Below are 19,943 nucleotides of genomic sequence, written 5' to 3'. Positions count from 1 at the left end.
CAGAAGCAAATTTGTGAATGACAGTTAAACAGACCATTGGTAAAGAGAAAAGAAAAGTAAGAAATCAAAGAAAACTGCAAAATAGAAAAGGAAAAAGGAGCGTTGTGGTCATCACTGCAATGAATCAAATAACCAAACAGCAGCAAATTGTGTGCTGTTTGGTTTACTCATCTAATGCACTTTTGTCTGAATCTGCTCCAAAGAACTTTCTACTGCTACCCCGTGTATTACACCAGCCGCAGATCCAAAAATACTCAACTCCTCCAGATTGGCACTTCTTCAGTCCCAGAGAACCCTTCTAAATGCAAACTCAGGGCTTGGCAGTTCTTCCTTTGATATTGAGAGAAAGGTCCCAAAATTGGTATTTGTTACAGAAATATCTGATGCTGATTTCAGTCATTTACACACATTTTGTGTCACATATGTATCAAGATTCTTGTGCTGTGCATCGCGTGCTCACGTTATAGCAGACAAATCATTGAAGTGGATGTGAGCAGCTGCGACCATGAAATTCATGGGTTTTTTGTGTACTTATGTATTACAATTATACTGTCATGTTCCAAATCGCTATGTTATTTTAAACCGAGACTTAAACTTGTTCAATATTTTGTTAAGTAGGCTGCCCCGGGGAGAACGATGTTTCAAGACGGACTGCTGATTGGTGACAGAGCAACGTGGGAAAGTGTTTCGCTGCATCAGTCAATGCAAACGTCAATACAAAATAAATTTTAAAAAACACACCTGTGGAGGAATGTATAGTTGGATGGAATATAGCGTTTCGTGCTAAGGGTTTCATATATCAAGGAACAATGGGTAATGTTTTATCATGCCAGTCAGAAATAGAAAACAGATTAGTGGCCTATTACAAAACATAAACACACTTCGCAAGGACTCTTTTCATTGAAATTTGGTAAGATAAAGCCACGTGGAAATCAACAGGATTTCGCTTTAGAAGTGGGGAATTATATCCGTCTGCTTTAGCAAATCAGAGCTGTGCTTGTGCACTGATGTGACAGAAATATACCAGTCATGTCACTGCACTGGCCAAGCAACCGCTGACCTGATAGTGCAGCCGTCACAGCCGAAACTCCTACTCCCCCGGACTTACAAGAACTGATGTTTCAAGTAAAAAACCCTTGAGTTGATCAGCGCTGCATTAAGCACACAACAAAGGAAATTTAAAAAGACAAAAGGCCTATATTTGTGATATTGTTCTGCGGCACTGGCGTGATTCTTCACAATTTATTGCTGCGCACGCGGACCTGTAAATTGATACGTAAATAGACGCCATGGGCCATATCTTAGCGCGCATTTTCCTATTGCTGGAACTTATCGCCATGTTAGCGCTGTATTAACAACGCTCAGCGCCATGGCGATAAATATTCCAGCGATAGCGAGGATATCGCTGTTTTCCATGGAACAACGCTGGTTTTCCAGCGATGTTCCATGGAAAACGGCGATATCCTTGATGATAGGGCCTGTGGTCTTAGCCACAAAATCCAAGTCCCTTGTTAGGTATGCTTTGGTCTGGAATTTAACAGACATTAAATTCCCGCGTTAAGGCCTAGGTAGCGTGAAAAAAATCAGCGCTAAACCGAACAGGGCTTCGTTGTAAATACAGCGAAGCACCGTTAGCGATATTTTCTAATGTAGTTGTAAGGGGCATGCCTACCTTACATCTCATTAGCGATGCAAGGAGAGGCGATAGGAAACCGGGCGCTAAGGCAATGAAACACACGCTACCGTGTCCTTGTTAATACAGCGATAACATTATCGCCACTTTTCGCCCGAAAACGGACGCTAAAGCGGCGATAATGTTATCGCCTGGCCTTGATAATATGTCCCCAAGTTTTATGTTGAGTTGTGTCTGGCGAGTGTCCGCTCAAATGTTAACTAAATGTAGGTAGACGATCGTTTCTTGGAATTAAGTATATTTTGAAATTACAGCATCTCGAAATTATCTTTATTAATTAGGGAGCATAATGTAGGATCTTTACCCCTCTCCAAGAATCTTGGTTACATCAGAACCTTCTAAAAGTAAAATGCCTTCAAAAAGTTTTTAAAAACAACTGTTCAACTTTCACTTGTACTTTCACACGTAAATTCCGAAAGATTATCAGAACTTGTGTAGCATGTTCATGGACATCAATTTGAACGAAAGTACTATAATCGGGTTGTTTGCATAAAAACAAGCATTTGCAAAGTTAACAGGTTTAGCTTTGGTTGCTAGGCTTTCGGCCTTGGCAATTCTTGTTTTGTTCTGGCATGGTTTTTGCTAAACTTTATTGTTGCGGAAGCTGCTGAGCCCTCATCAATCTAAAAAAAAAACATTGGCTAAAGGCAAAAATATTTTTTGCTCTCACACATTATCATTGTCGCTGCCACTGAAAGGGACTACTTTATCTGTGATTGTGCTCCTTTTGAAAGGTAAGCATGCATAATTCACAATGAAGTCAGTGTTGATCCATTGCCCCATGATGCATGCTGAATTGACACAATAACAGACTAATGGATAAAGTCTGTCTGAAAACCCCTATATGTAACTATATAATACACAATTTCATAAAATCTGGTAAACACCAGACTTAAAAACACCAAATGGTCAGGCGTCAGCTTCCAGCCTCTTGTCTTTGCTAATGCTTTTTAAAATCTTTGTTACAAATAGTGGGGGTTGAAAAAATGGAGAGTTTTGCAAAGACAGGTAAATACAATGTGTTGTATAGGTAAATAATATAGATAGATACAATTACACAGATAGTTGCATAGATAGATGTGGTTGCATAGATAGATAGCTAGTTCCAGAGGGTTGCATACACAGAGAAGGTTGCATAGCTAGAAATATTTGTATAGAGAGATAGATAGATAGATAGATAGATAGATAGATAGATAGATAGATAGACAGACAGACAGACAGACAGACAGACAGACAGACAGACAGACAGATAGATAGATAGATAGATAGATAGATAGATAGATAGATAGATAGATAGATAGATAGATAGATAGCCAGACAGGTAGGTGGACCTTCAGACAGATAGGTAAGGTTGCAAAGACAGACAGACAGACAAATAGACAGACAGACAGGCAGACAAATAGACAGATAGATAGATAGATAGATAGATAGATAGATAGATAGATAGATAGATACATTGATTGATAATTAGATAGAACGTTGCAGCAGTCAGATAAATAAAGGTCACCCCAAGATGCATTTACAACAGGATTAGCAAAAGACAGTAACTGATAAAGCTGGAATATGCCCTGTGCTCACATCAAAAATGACATGACGAACTAGTAAAAAGTGCCCTGGTATCACATCACACACTAAACACAAAAGCAACACAAAAGTAATAATAAATAACAACAAAAACACTGGCACTGAAGGGAACTACCTTGTGTGGGAGTGTGCCCTTGTAAAAGAGCAAAATGCAGTCACTCAAAGTGAATTTATCCAGTTGCTGAAGAAGACTGAGCCACTGGCCCATGCTTTATGCTTACTTGGGAGGAAGGGAAATGTGAATGGCACAACAATAGACCAATGGATGCAGACAGCAGGTTGAAAGCCCATTTAAGTAGGTATATTCAGTAAATTCAATAGGTCCTGACTAACACCAGATTGAAAAATGCAGGTAAGAAATGTACAGTAAGCAATGGCGGCTCCTCTGCTATGGCGAAGGAGCGTCCCTCCAATGCTTACAAGCAGAGCGAGAAACAGAAACATAAAATGATAATAACTTTATGTTTATATTTGTGTTGCTTTGCGGGTGGGTGGGGCAACTCTGCTTTCGGAGCAGGAGCAGAGTGGTTTGCTCACTCCTAAGTGTGCAATGACTATTTGGTCAGTCCTGTCAGACTGCCCAAACCAGTCACGCGCACTTTTCCCGTTTCTCCATGCAGGCTGCATTACTGCCTGCATGGAGCACATGCCCACCTCTCCAGCCCCTGGATGAGCACCATGTCACGACAGCCCTTGGATGAGCACCATGTCACGGTGCTCAGACCAATCACAATGCTGCATTGCAGCATTGTGACTGGCTTAGGGGAGGGAGCCTGGCTGCCTGCTTCCTGTTCCTGAAATCGGAGGCAGGAGAGCAGGAGCTGGAACGCGGGACCCAGCGGAAAGGTAAGGTTTTTTTTAATGTTCCCTCCTGCAATCGCGACCCTCTTTGCACGCCTCTCACCTGCAAGCCATGCCGGCCGCCACTGATAGTAAGCATGGCCAGACGGGCGCAGATTACAGACAGAGCAGAGCTGTCAAATTGTTGGGTGACTGCTCAGAATTATGAGCTCTCTGGTTATCTTTGGCCTCCGTAATGTTAATCCATACATAAATACCACTTGTGGATATTGAAGAAATGTAGCATATCCTCAATGAACTTCAAACATTTTACAGTGCTTGAATCATCCTGTTGACTGAGGAAAATTGAGCACATAATCTGACCCCCATGCTATGAGTCATCCGCGGGCCACCGGCGCTACCTGAACTGCCCCCAACAGACGACGACGTTGAGGTTGAGCCTGAGGGCAGGGCAGCCTGGGTGCAGGGCAGCCAGGCATCGATGTGCAGCACTGTCTGGTGGTTCTGGTCGCATTGGGTAGCAAACAGCAGCAGCAGTGCTGTGCACCAGGCAGCCTAATCGTAAAAAAACAGTTATTCACTGAGCCGGACCGCCCACCACGAGTAACGCATCGGAGTCTCGAAGGGCACTCCGTATATACAGCAGTGATGACAAACATGGAGCAACATTTTGAACAATAGTGGCGGATTGATGTCAAAAAGAATATATCGTAAGAAAGATTAATAACCACAAAAAGGAAGAACATGAGAAAAAAGGAGCAAGAAGGAAAGCAAAATAGGGAAAAGAAGAAAGAAATAACAAAAGGACATCCGTGCCATATTGCCAGTTCATCAGGAAACATAATGACCTCAGATATATAAAAAGGTTCTGTCATCCAAATTTAAGGAAAGAACAACTACTACGTATACGCGAACCGATGAGTAGCACAGTAATGGTTCTTCAGCGTTGGGTGGGGGTGGAGGTTCTAGGTATAGGCCGCTGTAATCGGCCCATCTTTTCCAGATTTTGTAGTGTTTACGGAGCAGTCCCTCGCCTCAAAGACCGGGAGCTCTGTTCATCACCCTGTGCCGGCGGAGTCCGAAACGCATGGCCGATTCCCGGTGGAGCTGCTCCGACAGCTATAGGGGAGACTGGCTCTGGCACACCGCTTTGGCCGTCACCTACCCAGCCTGTTTTCGGACATTTGTCTTGTCTTCTCCTCCGCTGCTGTCTCCTTCTTTTGGACTCACAAATCTCCCTGATCTGTTTGGATCCTGCTTCTCGTTTTTCGCTAATAACTCCTGTACTGAAGTATTCTCCCTCTTACCCCTTTACTCCAACCCCTTTCTCCTTTACGCTCCATGTATCCCTCCTCTTTGCTCCTTTCCCGTTGAGACCTAGCTGTTTGGCTGATGCCCGGTGGATCTACGCGATTGCTAAAGAGGAGATGGGCTGTAGACTTCCTCCTCGGCCGTCACCTACCCAGCCGGACTATGAGCAGACTCTCCTTTGTCTCTCCATCCTATCTACCTCCTACCCCTTTTCCCCACCCCTTTACCCTTCTAAGATCCATGGGCCCGATTCACAGAACTAACTTAAGACAAAATCCTAAACTTACTACCATTTTCGTATTCACAGAAGGCACTTACTCATTTTGGTATTCACAGAAGACACTTACTCACTTCGGTATTCACAGAAGTTAGGAGTCCTAACTTTAGGACTCCTAAATGCCTTCTGTGAATACCGAAAGTCTTAAAATTAGGATTATTCTCAGTTTAGGAGTCCTAAAGTTAGGACTCCTAACTTTACTACTACTAAACTGAGAAAAATCCTAATTTTAGGGCTTTCGGTATTCACAGAAGGCATTTAGGAGTCCTAAAGTTAGGAGTCCTAACTATACTACGACTAAACTGAGAAAAATCCTAATTTTAAGGCTTTCGGTATTCACAGAAGGCATTTAGGAGTCCTAAAGTTAGGAGTCCTAACTTTACTACTACTAAATTGAGAAAAATCCTAATTTTAAGACTTTCGGTATTCACAGAAGGCATTTAGGAGTCCTAAAGTTAGGAGTCCTAACTATACTACTACTAAACTAAGAAAAATCCTAATTTTAAGACTTTCGGTATTCACAGAAGGCATTTAGGAGTCCTAAAGTTAGGACTCCTAACTTCTGTGAATACCGAAATGAGTAAGTGCCTTCTGTGAATACCAAAATGAGTAAGTGCCTTCTGTGAATACCAAAATGGTAGTAAGTTTAGGATTTTGTCTTAAGTTAGTTTTGTGAATCGGGCCCCATGTATTTTGTCTTCTACTCTCTTGAAATGTTTTTCTAGTAACTGATGTAACGTGTAACTGATGTAATTTTGTAATTTCTGTGGAACCTTATGTAAAGCGCTCTGACACCTCCGGGTCTAGCCAGCGCTATATAAAACTCTCAAAATAAAAAATAAATAAATAAAATAAATATTTAAATTAGGCAAGTTATTTTACTTGTGTTAACTACATGCAGTAAAGCGATTGATGACATTTAGTTAAACTGTGCTACATATCTCTATAAGCTCATCTGCTGCACCGTGTGCACATCGGGAGGAAGAGCGGAAGCCCTTCATCGTTGAACAGGCTGATAATTGGAATTAGAAACTGTTAGAACTGACATTCCTGGTTGGCTGAGGTATGCACCCAGGCCAAGTAGGAACCGCCACTCCAGTCAGGGTAAGCTAATTACACACTAAAAAATAGCATGTGCTCACCCTCTGGTAGCTTGGCACAGAGCAGTCAGGCTTATCTTAAGAGGCAATATGTAAAGTATTCGTGCAACACACACGCACAGTAACACAATGAATACACCACACAAAGACTTAACACAAGTTTAAACACACTAGATTATTACAGTCTGCTGAAAACAAGACCAAAACGACAAAAAACAATGTAGAGACCTTGAGATATTGAATTTCAAAAGATAAGACAAAAATAGCACTTAGAAGCAAATAACATTTTTGGGGTTACAGGTAAATTAAATATGCCAATCTTGTATACCACAATTACACACAAGTAATTCCAAAATAGGGCAGTACTGGCTTTATCTGACTGCACAGGTGTTTTGTATTGTTAATATGTGTGCAATAGCACTCAACCTTCTAATGGTACTACTGCCCTGAAACCATAAACCAAAGTGAAAAATAATATATAAAAGGTATGACTTAGGAATTTCAATATTTTTAACAAAAGTTCACTTAATCACATATTAATCCAGAATATTTAAACATATCAATTATTCTTACAGATCCAATATAACGCTATGATATGCCATGCTATGATACTCCCAAAAATATTTTCTTTATTCTTAACAACATTAAACTGCAACCCATCCAACCCATTTCGTCCTGACAAGAGATTTCATCAGGGCTTACAGATTTCTTAGAGTTTCCTTGCGGGCAAGTGTAAGCCACACAAAAGAAGAGGGGGCTGAATAGCGGTATTAACCAAGGCTCATTAAATATTCCAAATTGATTTTTCCTAGATGAGTGTAAACCAGAGATGGGAGAAGGCTGAATATCTTTATCCGTAGTTGGACCTGCCAGGTTAAGCAGAAATACCCAGCATCTCATTCATACAAAGCCTTCTCTGGATTAATATGTGATTAAGTGAACTTTCAGTAAAAACATTGGACTTCCTAAGCACTCCCTTTTGTAAGTCACAAATTGCTGATGCACATGCTCAATGTCCATATACAATATAGTAATTATTATAGCAACACAATGATCAGTTGGGCTTCTGGTCTTCTTTTATTTTCATAATCTTCCATATTGTTATTATATGAGTAAATACTTTAATAGTGAAGCGATGGCTATGCTTTGAACAAAATATACGTATACATATATCTTTTATAGTTGATATCTACATTGGAATATTTTGAGCCGCAATACAGTTGAAACAGAATATGAAGTTATATGTGAGGTAAGACAGTCCTGGTTTAGGACGTGTACAGTTAATCATACGTATTGATGCAAAACCTTGCCTCATGTGTTTCACATTTTTATCTTATGGTTTGAATTTCAGATAATCGACCTAATCGAAGCTTAAGGTATTGATTAACCCGTTATGGGTATATTAAGGCAGCACGTTATACACTTTGGGTGATATAATAATAACCCCAGAGACTTGGATACTATGCACTATACAATATAATATATAGCGTTTCAAGGATATACAGTAAATTTAGTATTCAATTGATATTAATTGAACTTGAATAATTACTTTAGCTTATGAGAATTTGTTCATGTGTGATCACAGAGCACTGGAAATAAGGTTAACCTCTGTTGTAAGCACAGTTTGCAGTCCCTATGCATGAGGTTGTACTTAGGGCTCACCTAAGTTGTTAATTTAATGTTTATATATATTTGTAGTACAATTGTGGTATTTGTGTTACTTCCAGCCCCGAGGAAGTCGTTTGGTTGATCCCTATAGCGACGAAATGCGTTGGGAGTGAAAGATTATGAAAATAAAAGAAGACCAGAAGCCCAACTGATCATTGTTTTGCTATAATAATTACTATATTGTATATGGACATTGAGCGTGTGCATCAGCAGTTTGTGATTAACATATCAATCTATGATGGAGTCTTTTGGGGAATTGGGTGTTATTTCCCTATGTTTGATTGCACCGCAGTACAGCCAGTACTAATGAGAATACTTGTGTAATATTGTTGGAGCGCCTTATTTTTCCGTTACACCCAACCAAAGTAGCACTCCCTTTTGTATATTGTTTTTTTACCAATTACACATATGTTTAGGGAAAACGCATATGCACTTTAGCACTGGTGAGCAGTGGTAAAGTGCTCAGAGTCCTATGGACGACAAAAAGATTCAGCAAAACATGGAGGCAAAACGGGAAACGTTTGGGAGAAAATCACCCGAAGGAACCATCTCAAATAGCACAAGAGAACGCTGTATTTTGATTGTTTGAATTGCTAGTCAATGCCTGCCAGGTAGGGAACTGGCAACCTGGAACTTCCCTGTATTACTACGGAGAAATGGGGAATGAAAGAATGAGAGGCAAAACTCCTGAGATCCTGAAAGTCCTTGTACCGGAATTGAAACCATGCCTTTACCTCAGGAAGCTCTAACCAGTTGGTGCTAAATAATTACACACAAATCCCCCTCAGCCAATATTTCTTAAATATAATTGTCAATGGTCTATCTACCACATTGCTGTAGTTTCAAAGCCATCTGCAACAGAGGTTACTATTAATATCCAACTAGACTGATTTGACACCAGCTACATTTATGTTACACAGATTTCTGCACAGGGTGCATTATTTAAAAGAGATGTCACATTTAAAAAAATACAAGAACACAGCACCTGACTCACTTTGTTTAAAATTTACCTTTCAGACTTCCTGCATTAAAGTATGAGTCAGGAATAGGAGGACCTTTTAGCAGGGATTGTGGAGGTGGAGTCAGATCACCTGACTAACTCCCAAGAGAAGAGTCTGGGGTCAGAGCACTTGGTTTATAAGCCATGGCAACCCCTCAGTGGAACCCCTGTTTGATTCATGCACACAGCCAGATTTGAATGAAGCAATGATTTTTCCCACCCCCAAATTCCTTGTTTTATAGGGATATTGTAAAGACAAATTTGGAAGTAGTGTGATGGAAATTTTGGAAAATAAGCATGATGATCAGGAATTTTGGGTCTTACCCACTCTTTGGCTAATTGGTGTCAGAGAATGAAATTATCAATTTGCCACTGAAACAAATATGAAAAATATTAGACAGATTTTAAGTGAGAAGTTCTATTTAATAACTGCACCCAACTGTTGTTTTTTTAACTATACACAAATATTTGTATGCATTTTTGTATGTGCTGTTTGTATAACTCAAAGGAACATGGTATTTGCATTGTACAAAGGATGTGAAGTGCTGTACAGGGTCAAAGACTAAGGTAAAGTTAATGAGTGACTGGAGAGGTAGCTGGGTTCTGAGAGGGAAAGTGAACTGTTATTTCCTCATGATGTAATGCTCTTAAAGAGGTGTGTCTTTAGCGCTTTCCTAAGCTGGAACAGAATTGGGGAGGTCCTAATGGATTTTGGTATGTTGTTCCAAATCCTAAGTGCATAGATAGAGACGGTCGGTTGTCTTGTTTTTCCTTTTTTCGACTTCTTTGACTTTACTCTGACCATGTGCTGGCTGTGGGTGCGCTGAGTGATATCTGTGATGGTGATCATGTAAGCCAGTTAAGCAGTGTTGCTGTTTGTGATACATTTGTAGATGATTAAGCTAGTTTTTAAGATGGTTCATACTGACGAGCTAGTGGACCTCTATTAGGAGGGGGTGATGCGGTACTTTTGTTATGCCCTTTATGAAATATGCTGTGGCCTGTAAGGATGCCCTTCGGGGCATAGTCTGGAGAAAGTCATTGGCACTGCCTAATACAATCATTCTGAATTCACTTTCTTGGAGGACTGGTTTCACTGCCTTTGGTAAAGAGAGCTGGCATCAAACCACCTTTGTTTTTCTGGAAATGCCTTCTTTGATGGTGAGGATGGAGTCAAACGTGAATTCGAGCATTAGGTTTATGATCGACCTCAGCATTGGGTGTAGGACCAAACTAGAACAGAAAATAAGCCCAGGCACTAACCTGCATACCAACGTGCATTAAGTATATGGAACATGTGGCACACTTGGTGATACTTACAGTGAGGAGTTTTATATGGTGGTATAAGCATGCTTGCCATGCAATTAAATCTCTAAAGTACCCATTTCACCAAGGCGGCCTCTTACTTCTTGATTTTAAATTCTATTATTGGGCTTCTTTCACGAATAGATTACGCAGCCTTCTTTTCAATAGGGTCAAGGATTTCAATCATAAAAAATTTCTAGGCCAGGATAGCTGGAGGTTTCTTTACCGGATCCATGATCCAAATTACTACAAGAGGGTACTTTCAAGATCCGTAGGGGGCTGGTCTCTATTTGGCGAGAAATTGTTACTAAGTATTCTCTACCGATATATTTTAATAAATTCCCTCTGTGGGATAATCCATTCCTTCCAGACATTTTTCATGATGAGATGGTGAAACAAAGGGCTAGACTTGGGGTGGCCAAGTTGGAAGATCTTTATGACTGTGATGGCTTCCGAATTACTGCTGGATACATTTATGATACCAAGACAACATTATTATAAATATTTACAACTCAGGGATTTTTTTGTGAGATCACAGGGGGATATTCACAAGGAAATGGCAGAGAGAGGCGTTAGTCTTCTTGGCTTAACGCCTCTCCACCAATCAATCAATCAATCAATCAATCAATCAATCAATCATTGTATTTATAAAGCACACTACTTACCTGTGAGGGTCTCAAGGCGCTGAGGGGAGGGGGTGCTGCTACTGCTCGATGAGCCAGGTCTTGAGGAGTCTTCTGAAGGTGAGCAGGTCTTGGGTCTGCCGTAGGTGGGTGGGGAGGGTGTTCCAGGTCTTGGCGGCGAGGAAGGAGAAGGATCTGCCGCCGGTGGTCGTTCGTTGGATGCGGGGGACAGCAGCGAGGGGGAGGCTGGCGGACCGGATCTGGCGGGTGGAGGTGTAGAAGCTGAGTCGGCCATTAAAGTAGGCTGGTTCGGTGTTGTGGAGGGCTTTGTGTGTGTGGGTGAGTAGCTTGAAGGTGATCCTCTGTTCGATGGGGAGCCAGTGTAGGTCTCTCAGGTGGGGGGTGATGTGGCTGTGGCGAGGGATGTAGAGGATCAGTCCAGCGGAGGCGTTTTGGATGCATTGCAGTCGTCGAAGGTGTTTGACCGGGATACCTGCGTAGAGTGCGTTGCCGTAGTCCAGCCTGCTGCTGACGAGGGCCTGGGTCACAGTTCTTCTTGTTTCGGTGGGGATCTACTTGTAGATCCTGCGGAGCATGCGGAGGGTGTTGTAGCAGGAGGAGGAGGAGACGGAGTTGACCTGCTTTGACATGGAGAGGGAGGAGTCGAGGATGATTCCCAGGTTGCATGCGTGGTCGGTGGGTGTCGGTGCTGTTCCTAGCTTGGTTGGCCACCAGCAGCCGTCCCAGGCTGAGGGGGTGGATCCAAGGACGAGGACCTCGGTCTTGTCCGAGGTCAGCTTTAGTCGGCTGCTCCTCATCCATTCGGCGATGGGCTTCATTACCTCATGGAGGTTGGTTTTGGCGGTGTGCGGGTCCTTGGTGAGGGAGAGGATCAGCTGGGTGTTGTCGGCGTAGGAGATGATGTTGAGATCGTGTTAGCGGGCGACGTGGGCGAGGGGGGCCATGTAGACGTTGAACAGCGTCGGGCTGAGGGAAGAGCCCTGGAGTACACCGCAGATGATGTCCACCACTTCGGAAACACAAGGCTGCACCATATTCACAAGGATATGGTGCAGCCTTGCGTTTCCACCTGCCATGTCGCTAAGTTTAATAACTTAGCTCCAATGAAGGCAACCTTGCACCAGAGTGCAAGGGTGTCTGTGTGCAGGGGAGATTTGCTTATGTATAGGAAGGTGTCCCTTCCTGCACATAAACAATCCTAAATGCAATTCTCTCACTTTCACGTGTGCTGCTTTATGCAGCACACATGAAAGTGACAGAATGGCATTTTAAAAAGAGGTATGTTTATGCACAGGAAGGGACACCTTCCGGTACATACAAAAACCATGGCAATTAGCTTTTTCCATATGTGCTGCACAAGGCAGCACACATGGAAAAAGCAAAAACATGAAGAAATAAAGCATTTCTCCATGTTTCGCCTGTTTAATGCCAGGATTTTCCAAAACTGTAAAAAAATTAATTACACATTTAAAACTTTTTTTTTAAACTACTCATTATAAAGTAAGTAACATTCCTTTAATACCCACCCTTTACCCTTTAAAAGTAAAAAGCACACACAAAAAAAACCAATTACCCTAATAAATATCAACTAATTAATATTAATTAACCACTAATTATTAATTAATTAAACACAAATTACTTTGGAACCTTTACCACTATAAACCCCACAACAAACACCTGAAAGCAATTACACAATTTCTGTATTTAATTTACAATTAATTAATTAATATTAATTAACATCTAATTATTAATTAATTAAACATAAATCACTCCCCACCCTTTACCCCTTAAACCCCACAACCTGCATCTACAACTTATTACAGAGTTGCGATAATTAATTTTAAATAAATTAATAGCAATTAACAACTAATTATTAATTAATCAAAAATAAACTACTTTCCACCCTTTACCCCTATAAACCCCACAACCCACACATAAAATTAATTTCAAGATTCCCATAATTAATTCTCAATAAATTAATTAATATCAATTGACAACTAATTATTAATTAATAAAAAATAAATGACTTCCCAACACTTACCCCTATAAACCCCAAAACGCACACCTAAAATTAATTACACAATTACCATATTTAATTATCAATTAATTAATATTAATTAACAACCAATTATTAATTAATTAATAATACATTACTTTACACAATTGACACTATAAAATCTGAATTAAATAAATATTCATAAATCAAAAATAATCATTCATTTAATATAATTAAATTACTTCTCACCATATTCCCCTTTAAATCCACAACCCGCTATGGCAGTGGTTCCCAAACCCATTGGCCATTGCCCATGGCTCCCCACTGTTATTTTTTTGGGGAGGGTGGGGTGGTGTAAACCCGGCCTCTGGAGTATTTGCATTTTTCTCCCTGAAAATGATTGGGATGAAGCTGATGAAGATATTTTAATCATATACACAGGGTGTTTCATATTACTAAGGCGGCGCCTCTAATAAAATATTCCTAGTTGCACTTCTTTGCCCAAGCCTTTTATAGAGTATCCCTCTAACTTTTTTATCTCACTTACAGTCCTAGATAGCACCCCTATGCATGTAGGCCCCATTGCCAAAGTGTTTCTGCGCTTGAAGAATATTTGCATACACTTCCATTTCTACCCATGTCATACATGCCAACACACCTGTCTTAGCAGGGTGACTCATGATTTTGTAAAACACATACAGCTTTATTTTTGCTGTCTCCTCCCTAAAATTGCCTCCAAATCAATGTAAGTTAAATAAATTCCTTTTTTTAAATGTCCCTCTTTCTTGCTTACAAATATTGGCATTATGCCATATATGGTGTTGTACTTCCCTGTGCTCCAAGAGAGACCAGGCCTATCTAGAAATGATTGTGTACTGAAACAAATGTGTACTAGAAGTATCTATGATTCAAGTACAAATGTCGACACTTAATAATACTAAGAGGCCCATTAGGATGGCGGGCTGACTTTAGTCCGCTCGCCACCCTAGTGGTGCTGGGACCGGCCACCAGTGGTGCGGCGGTCCCGCACTGCCAATTAGGATGCGACCGCCACCCTGGCGGTTGCATTCCGCATTTTTGACATTGTGGCGGGTGCTGCTATAAGCAGCACCCGCCGCAATGCCAAAGAGGCAAGTTGTGCATTGCCATGCACAACGTGGTAGGCACCGCGTGGTGCCTGCCACCTTGTGCATGGCATTGAAGGGGGTACCAGGCAACGGGCCCCCAAAGCAGTTCCCCGCCAGCCTTTTCATTGCGGCAACGCCGCCATGGAAAGGCCTGTGATACCCAGCATCATGTGAAAAGTGGTGCCTTCTAGGCACCGCCACAATATTATGCACCAGCTCCGCCCGTCCGGCAATCGGAACGATTGCCGACCAGCGGAAAAGCGGCGGACGGACTTTCCATCGCTGCGATACTCCCCGCCAAAATAATATGGTGGGCGGTAAATTTAGTTGGGATGGCGGGCGGATCGCCACCACCCGCCATCCTAATGACCCCCTAAGTGTGTTTAATTGACAGGACAACTGTACTTTTCTGATAACTTGCATTGGTGTAAAATGCATTTGGAAAAAACTAAACTATTAACGAGTCTAAAATAATAAATGAGCCATCTTCCGCTTACTTTGGGAGTGTTGGAATGTGAGTATCCAGTGAAATATGGAGGTCATCTCCCTCGACATGCCATCACTTAAGCACTAAGTTTACAGCTTTAGGCATGCCACTTTACAAATCAACAGCATCATGCATTTAAGTCTAATTAGTTTAACTAAAGCCAACAGACCCTTCAATATTAAATGCATTAAAGTGCTTGGTGCATGGCTCCCCTGGCTAGCTTTGGCGGGCTCCCCAGAGAGCCACGGCACACAGTTTGGGAACCACTGCGCTACGGAACTAAAAACCACAAAATTCAATTAAAATAAAATTAATAACTACTAAAAATGTGACATACATCAAAAAATATAAACAATTCTTATACAAAAATAACACATCACATACATTTAAAAAATATACTAAAATACATAACACTAATTAAACAATCGATATTTTAAACAACTATGGGCCAGATGTATGAACACATTTTCCTATAGACACTAAGGGGCGGATTCCGATTCCGGTCGGAAGGGCTCCGACTGACGGTCGGAGCCCTTTCGAACGATTCGGATCATGTCGGCCGGATTCCTTTCCGACCGAGCCATTCCGATGGGCTCGGTCAGAAAGGAATCTGACACGGATTTCCGGATTGTGGATGACAGGCTCAGAGAGCCCGTTCGCTGTGTGGAAATCTCCCAGTACTCCCCCGGCCGCCTCTTTGCAACTGAGGGAGTACGATGGCAGTTTTTCACTGCCTTTTCGTGATGGTTTCTCCGGCACGGAAAGGCAGTCGGAAACTGTCTTTGGGGGCCCCCAGTAGGGCCCCGATGGGTGTGAGGCTGCCGAATGGCAGCCTGGGGTCACCTATGGTGCCCCTCTGTGGATCCCTGCACCTGGTGGCAGGCACCTTGGGGCGCCACCCACAGAGTGCAGGGATGAACTGCACCCCTGCTATCAAGGATGCAGGCATGCATTCCGCTCGGAATACATGCCTGCATTGACTTGTATACGAGTGCGACGAACCCTGTTTGGTCTCATCGTACTAGCAGGGCCGTAACCGACGACAGCAGGTCGGTCGGTTACAGCTCCTGACCGATGTCGGACGGACCTGAGTTCGTCCGACATCGGCGGTGGCGGTGTCTGTTAGACACCTCAAGCCATATTACAATGTTGGTGGGAACATGCCATGCGGAGACTGCTTGCGGGGGCCCGTTGCGGGCCCCCAGGGACTCTGGGGGGTGCACATGGGGGTTACCTATGGTACCCCCTTGCCTTTCAATGAACAACGTGGCAGGCACCGCGCGGTGCCTGTCACGTTGTTCATTGACATGCACAACCTGCCTCTGTGGCATTGCAGCGGGCGCCCGCCACAATGTTGCAGATGCGCCATGCGCCCGCCAGTGTGGCGGGTGCATCACAATCGGGAGTGCGAGACCGCCGCACCCTCAGCGGGCGGTCCCGTTTCCCGGAACACCCAACGCAACACCCGTTGCCCTCCCCTTCCATTCTAAGTACAGCGTGAAAGGGTGCCTTTTTTCCAAGTCAGCATTAAGCCACGTCAAATTGCTGAACACTGCCTTGTGAATAGGACAAAGCCCCTATCGTCATCACAACATCAATTAAAGTGAAGTTGTGGTAGTGATGCGGGCTTGTAAATATGCCCCACTGTGTTGCCCTCACATCGTTTGTGTGCTTCTCTCTCCCTACGCTTCATCTTATTCTCGCTTACACTATGCTTTTCCCCTTGCAGTCCATGTTGCCATCTCCCTCTGGGAAATCTCAGCCCTCCCCTGAGTTATTTTCTCCCTTGTGCGCTTCTCCCCTGCCCTCGTGTTGCTCTCTCCCTTCTCTCTCCACCCTGCATTGCTTTTCCCAGTCTACTCGCCTATCCGCTGTTCTGTTACTGCCCACCACTGAAAAGTGCTGCACACCCTCCAAAAAAGCTCTTTTGCGCACTTACATTTTCTTTCTTTTAGTGACAAATCTAATTTACTAGCTTAGACTGGTCAATAAAAAATAATGGAAAATTGTGCCTGCATCCTGATGTTGCATGTAAGACTACAGAATGACGCGACCGCCAACAGTAGCTGCGTCATCACATTTTTCTTTTTTGTGAAAAAGCTAAACCGCACCGTCAAAAGGCATATCTTTTTACCAATGCTGTTCAGCATCACCAAAAAGCATTGACAAAGCTGGAGGGTTTTAAAAGGGGAGACCTGGTGGCTTTCCAATTTCTTATTATTTAAACCATTCAATTTCTGTTCAAAGGTCTGCTGAAATGGACTGTTAATTTGTAAGATTTCGTAACACTGATTCTGCTCTGCTCATCCACAAGGAAACCCTGAGAGCTTCTTACTATGCTGAAAGTAGTTTAGCAGAATAGACTGAGGGGTCCATTAGGATGGCGGGCGGATCTCCACCGCCGGGCCGGCGGTGCTCACTGCTGGCCCGGCGGTGGAGATTCACCCGCCATATGACCCTGGTTCACCCCCGCCATATTAGTATGGCGGGGGGCACTGCGGTGGATGGGAAGACCGTCTGCCGCTTTTCCGCCGGTCGAAATATCGACCGGGCGGAAAAGGAACTCAATATGCACCGCCATCCATATTATTATGGGGCATTTCTCATACCTTTCCATGGCGGAGAATCAGCATTGGAAAAGGCATGCGGTAAATGCTACGGGGGCCCATTGTAGGCTCCCAGGGGGTTGGGGGTGTGAGGGGCTGCACTTGGGGGGTACCTATGGTACCCCTCAGCATTGGCATGGACAAGGTGGCAGGCACCGCGCGGTGCATGTCACATTGTGCATGCCAATGTACCAAGTCCCTTCACAAAATTGTGGCGGGCGGTGCTGTGAGCACCGCCCGCCACAATGCTGTGAATGTGGGATGCCACCGCCACGGTAGCAGTGGCATCCTAATTGATGGTGCAGGACCGCCGCCCCACTGGCGGCCAGTGCCGGCACCGCTAGGGTGGCGGCCGGACAGGAGTCCGCCCGCCATCCTAATAGACCCAATAATATGCAGACTGCACATCAATGGAACCCCTGTGCAGCATGTATGTGACTTTAGTAGCGTTAATAAAACAGATTCAACAGAATGTTGCTGGGAGCATGATTGGAAGAGCTTGATGTCTGATTCCTCTTTTCCATTTGCTTCATCTTGCTCATGTCTGTGATGTGTGTGGTAGGAAGATATTAATTATGAGAAAGGTGGGCTCGAAAAGCTATGACATTCCGACTGCTCCAGCAGCTATTTTGTGAGGAAGCAAACATAAATAACAATATCATGCCTCTTTGCTCCACACGTAATTTAACAAGAGGAACCCTTTGTATGTAAGCAGTGTGGTTTTTTTCTGTTTGCCCCATGCTTAAGTATGTTAACAACATGCTGTTATTTGCACCTGAACAATCTTAAATCGTTTTCTCTCAAAGAAAGTTCAACCTACCGGCACCATGGAGTACGTCATCATCATCAGCATGTCTTCGTTCTCAGCTCGGATGTGGTTGGGCTCCGCGGAGTATCCATGGTGATGGCGCAGGTGGCGATGGCTACGCTTGTTGCGGGAGACTTGACTTTCTGGGAGGTCCTGGGACTTCTGGCGTTGTAACTCTGTGATAAGCTGCTTGAGGGGGTAGGCAGTATCGGGGCTCTCCAGGCTGCCCTCCAGTTCCTGCATTCGATCCATTAGAGTGCGCCACTGCGTCAGGAAGAAAATCGTGCACGCGGTGTTCAGCACAGCACAGAAGAGCAGGGCCATAGCAGCTAGGCCCCACCAGCTGCATTTTACCTTCCCGCCACCGTCGCCTGCGTGCAAAACACGAGCTTTCCAGGGGTCCATGATGCTCCCTGACGTAGCCGCGCTAAGTGCAGTAGTTAGTGCGTGAAGGGAGACAGACAATATAATGCGCAGAAAACGGGGGGAAAGTTGTACAGGGACGGCAGGTGATGGCTGTTCAAGAAAGCCCGCTTCACGGGATAGATGAGACAAACAGCGCAGAGGAAATTCTAAAGCCTGCCGAGAGAAGACATCCTGAAAACTACCAGCAGAAGAAAACCAGGAAATGGAGGTTCAGCACAGGTGAAAACCGATAGGAAGGTGCAGAAGAAATTGGCAGAGAGCACAAAACCAACCGCTAAAGTTGATCAAGCAATTGTCATGAACATTGTTTGCCGATATACCAGAGCTTGAAGGCGGGAGTGTGTGTGACGTCTTGTTTATATGCCCTGGCACGCCGTGGGCAGTTTCATTCTTACAGTCATTTCTCGCATTCAAGTCGGAAACTAATGATGTGTAAGGGATCGCAGAGGCGTGTGGCTGAGCCAGGCACCCGGGGGGAGGGGAGCAGACAGGGGACATGATTCCCAGAGAGGGCACGTCGCATATTCATGCCCGAGTCTGCCTTTTTGACCCAAAACTGTTCTCAATGTTAGAAACGCCTTCAGGATCAGTCTGCAAGTAAAGGAGTTTTTTTTTTTTTTTTTGCTCTTGGAAAAGAAGGGAATAATGCACCATTTCAGTGCTATTCAAATTGGGAACAGACCGCATTAATAACTAGAGCTTTAAACCACGGTTCCTTGTACTTGTCCTTAATGAGATGCCCTTCGAAATATCCCTTCTGTTCAGTACTAGCTGGACACTGCAGCACTTCCAACCAAAACATGTGCTCCATACCTGAAATAGTGCCTTTATTGTTTGTCTCAGTGACATTGTTTGCTTTTAAATTGGTTAATTGACACCCCAGAGTGTGATAGCTGCCCAAGATGTTGGCAGTCATATCTGTTTATTTACAAAAAGGTATTTTATTTTTCTTTCGTACATTAATATGTTGACAATGAAAGTCCAACAAGCATAGTAAACCACTCTTAAATACACACACAAAACCTAAACAATCAACTGGACACAAAGAAAATTCTTTAAGGTGCATTGCCAGATGAAGGAAAGTGCTATTTTGAAAAGACACTCCATCTA

The 19,943-nt window shown here is 43.4% G+C and overlaps 1 protein-coding gene across 1 annotated transcript in view; it reads right to left on the bottom strand.

Moving 5' to 3' along the window:
* GLDN (gliomedin) overlaps positions 1 to 19,164 on the bottom strand; it is a 429,338-nt gene extending 410,174 nt beyond the window's left edge. The window contains exon 1 of the mRNA XM_085644191.1: positions 18,420 to 19,164. Coding sequence (XP_085500317.1) covers positions 18,420 to 18,812 — 393 coding nt within the window. The 5' untranslated portion in view covers positions 18,813 to 19,164. The remainder of the gene's footprint in view (positions 1 to 18,419) is intronic.
* Positions 19,165 to 19,943: the final 779 nt, after the last annotated feature.

This window comes from Triturus cristatus, chromosome 3_1 (assembly GCF_964204655.1).
Source record: "Triturus cristatus chromosome 3_1, aTriCri1.1, whole genome shotgun sequence".
In the NCBI taxonomy this organism is placed as follows: Eukaryota; Metazoa; Chordata; class Amphibia; order Caudata; family Salamandridae; genus Triturus; species Triturus cristatus.
This window is presented reverse-complemented; position numbering and strand designations above follow the sequence as displayed.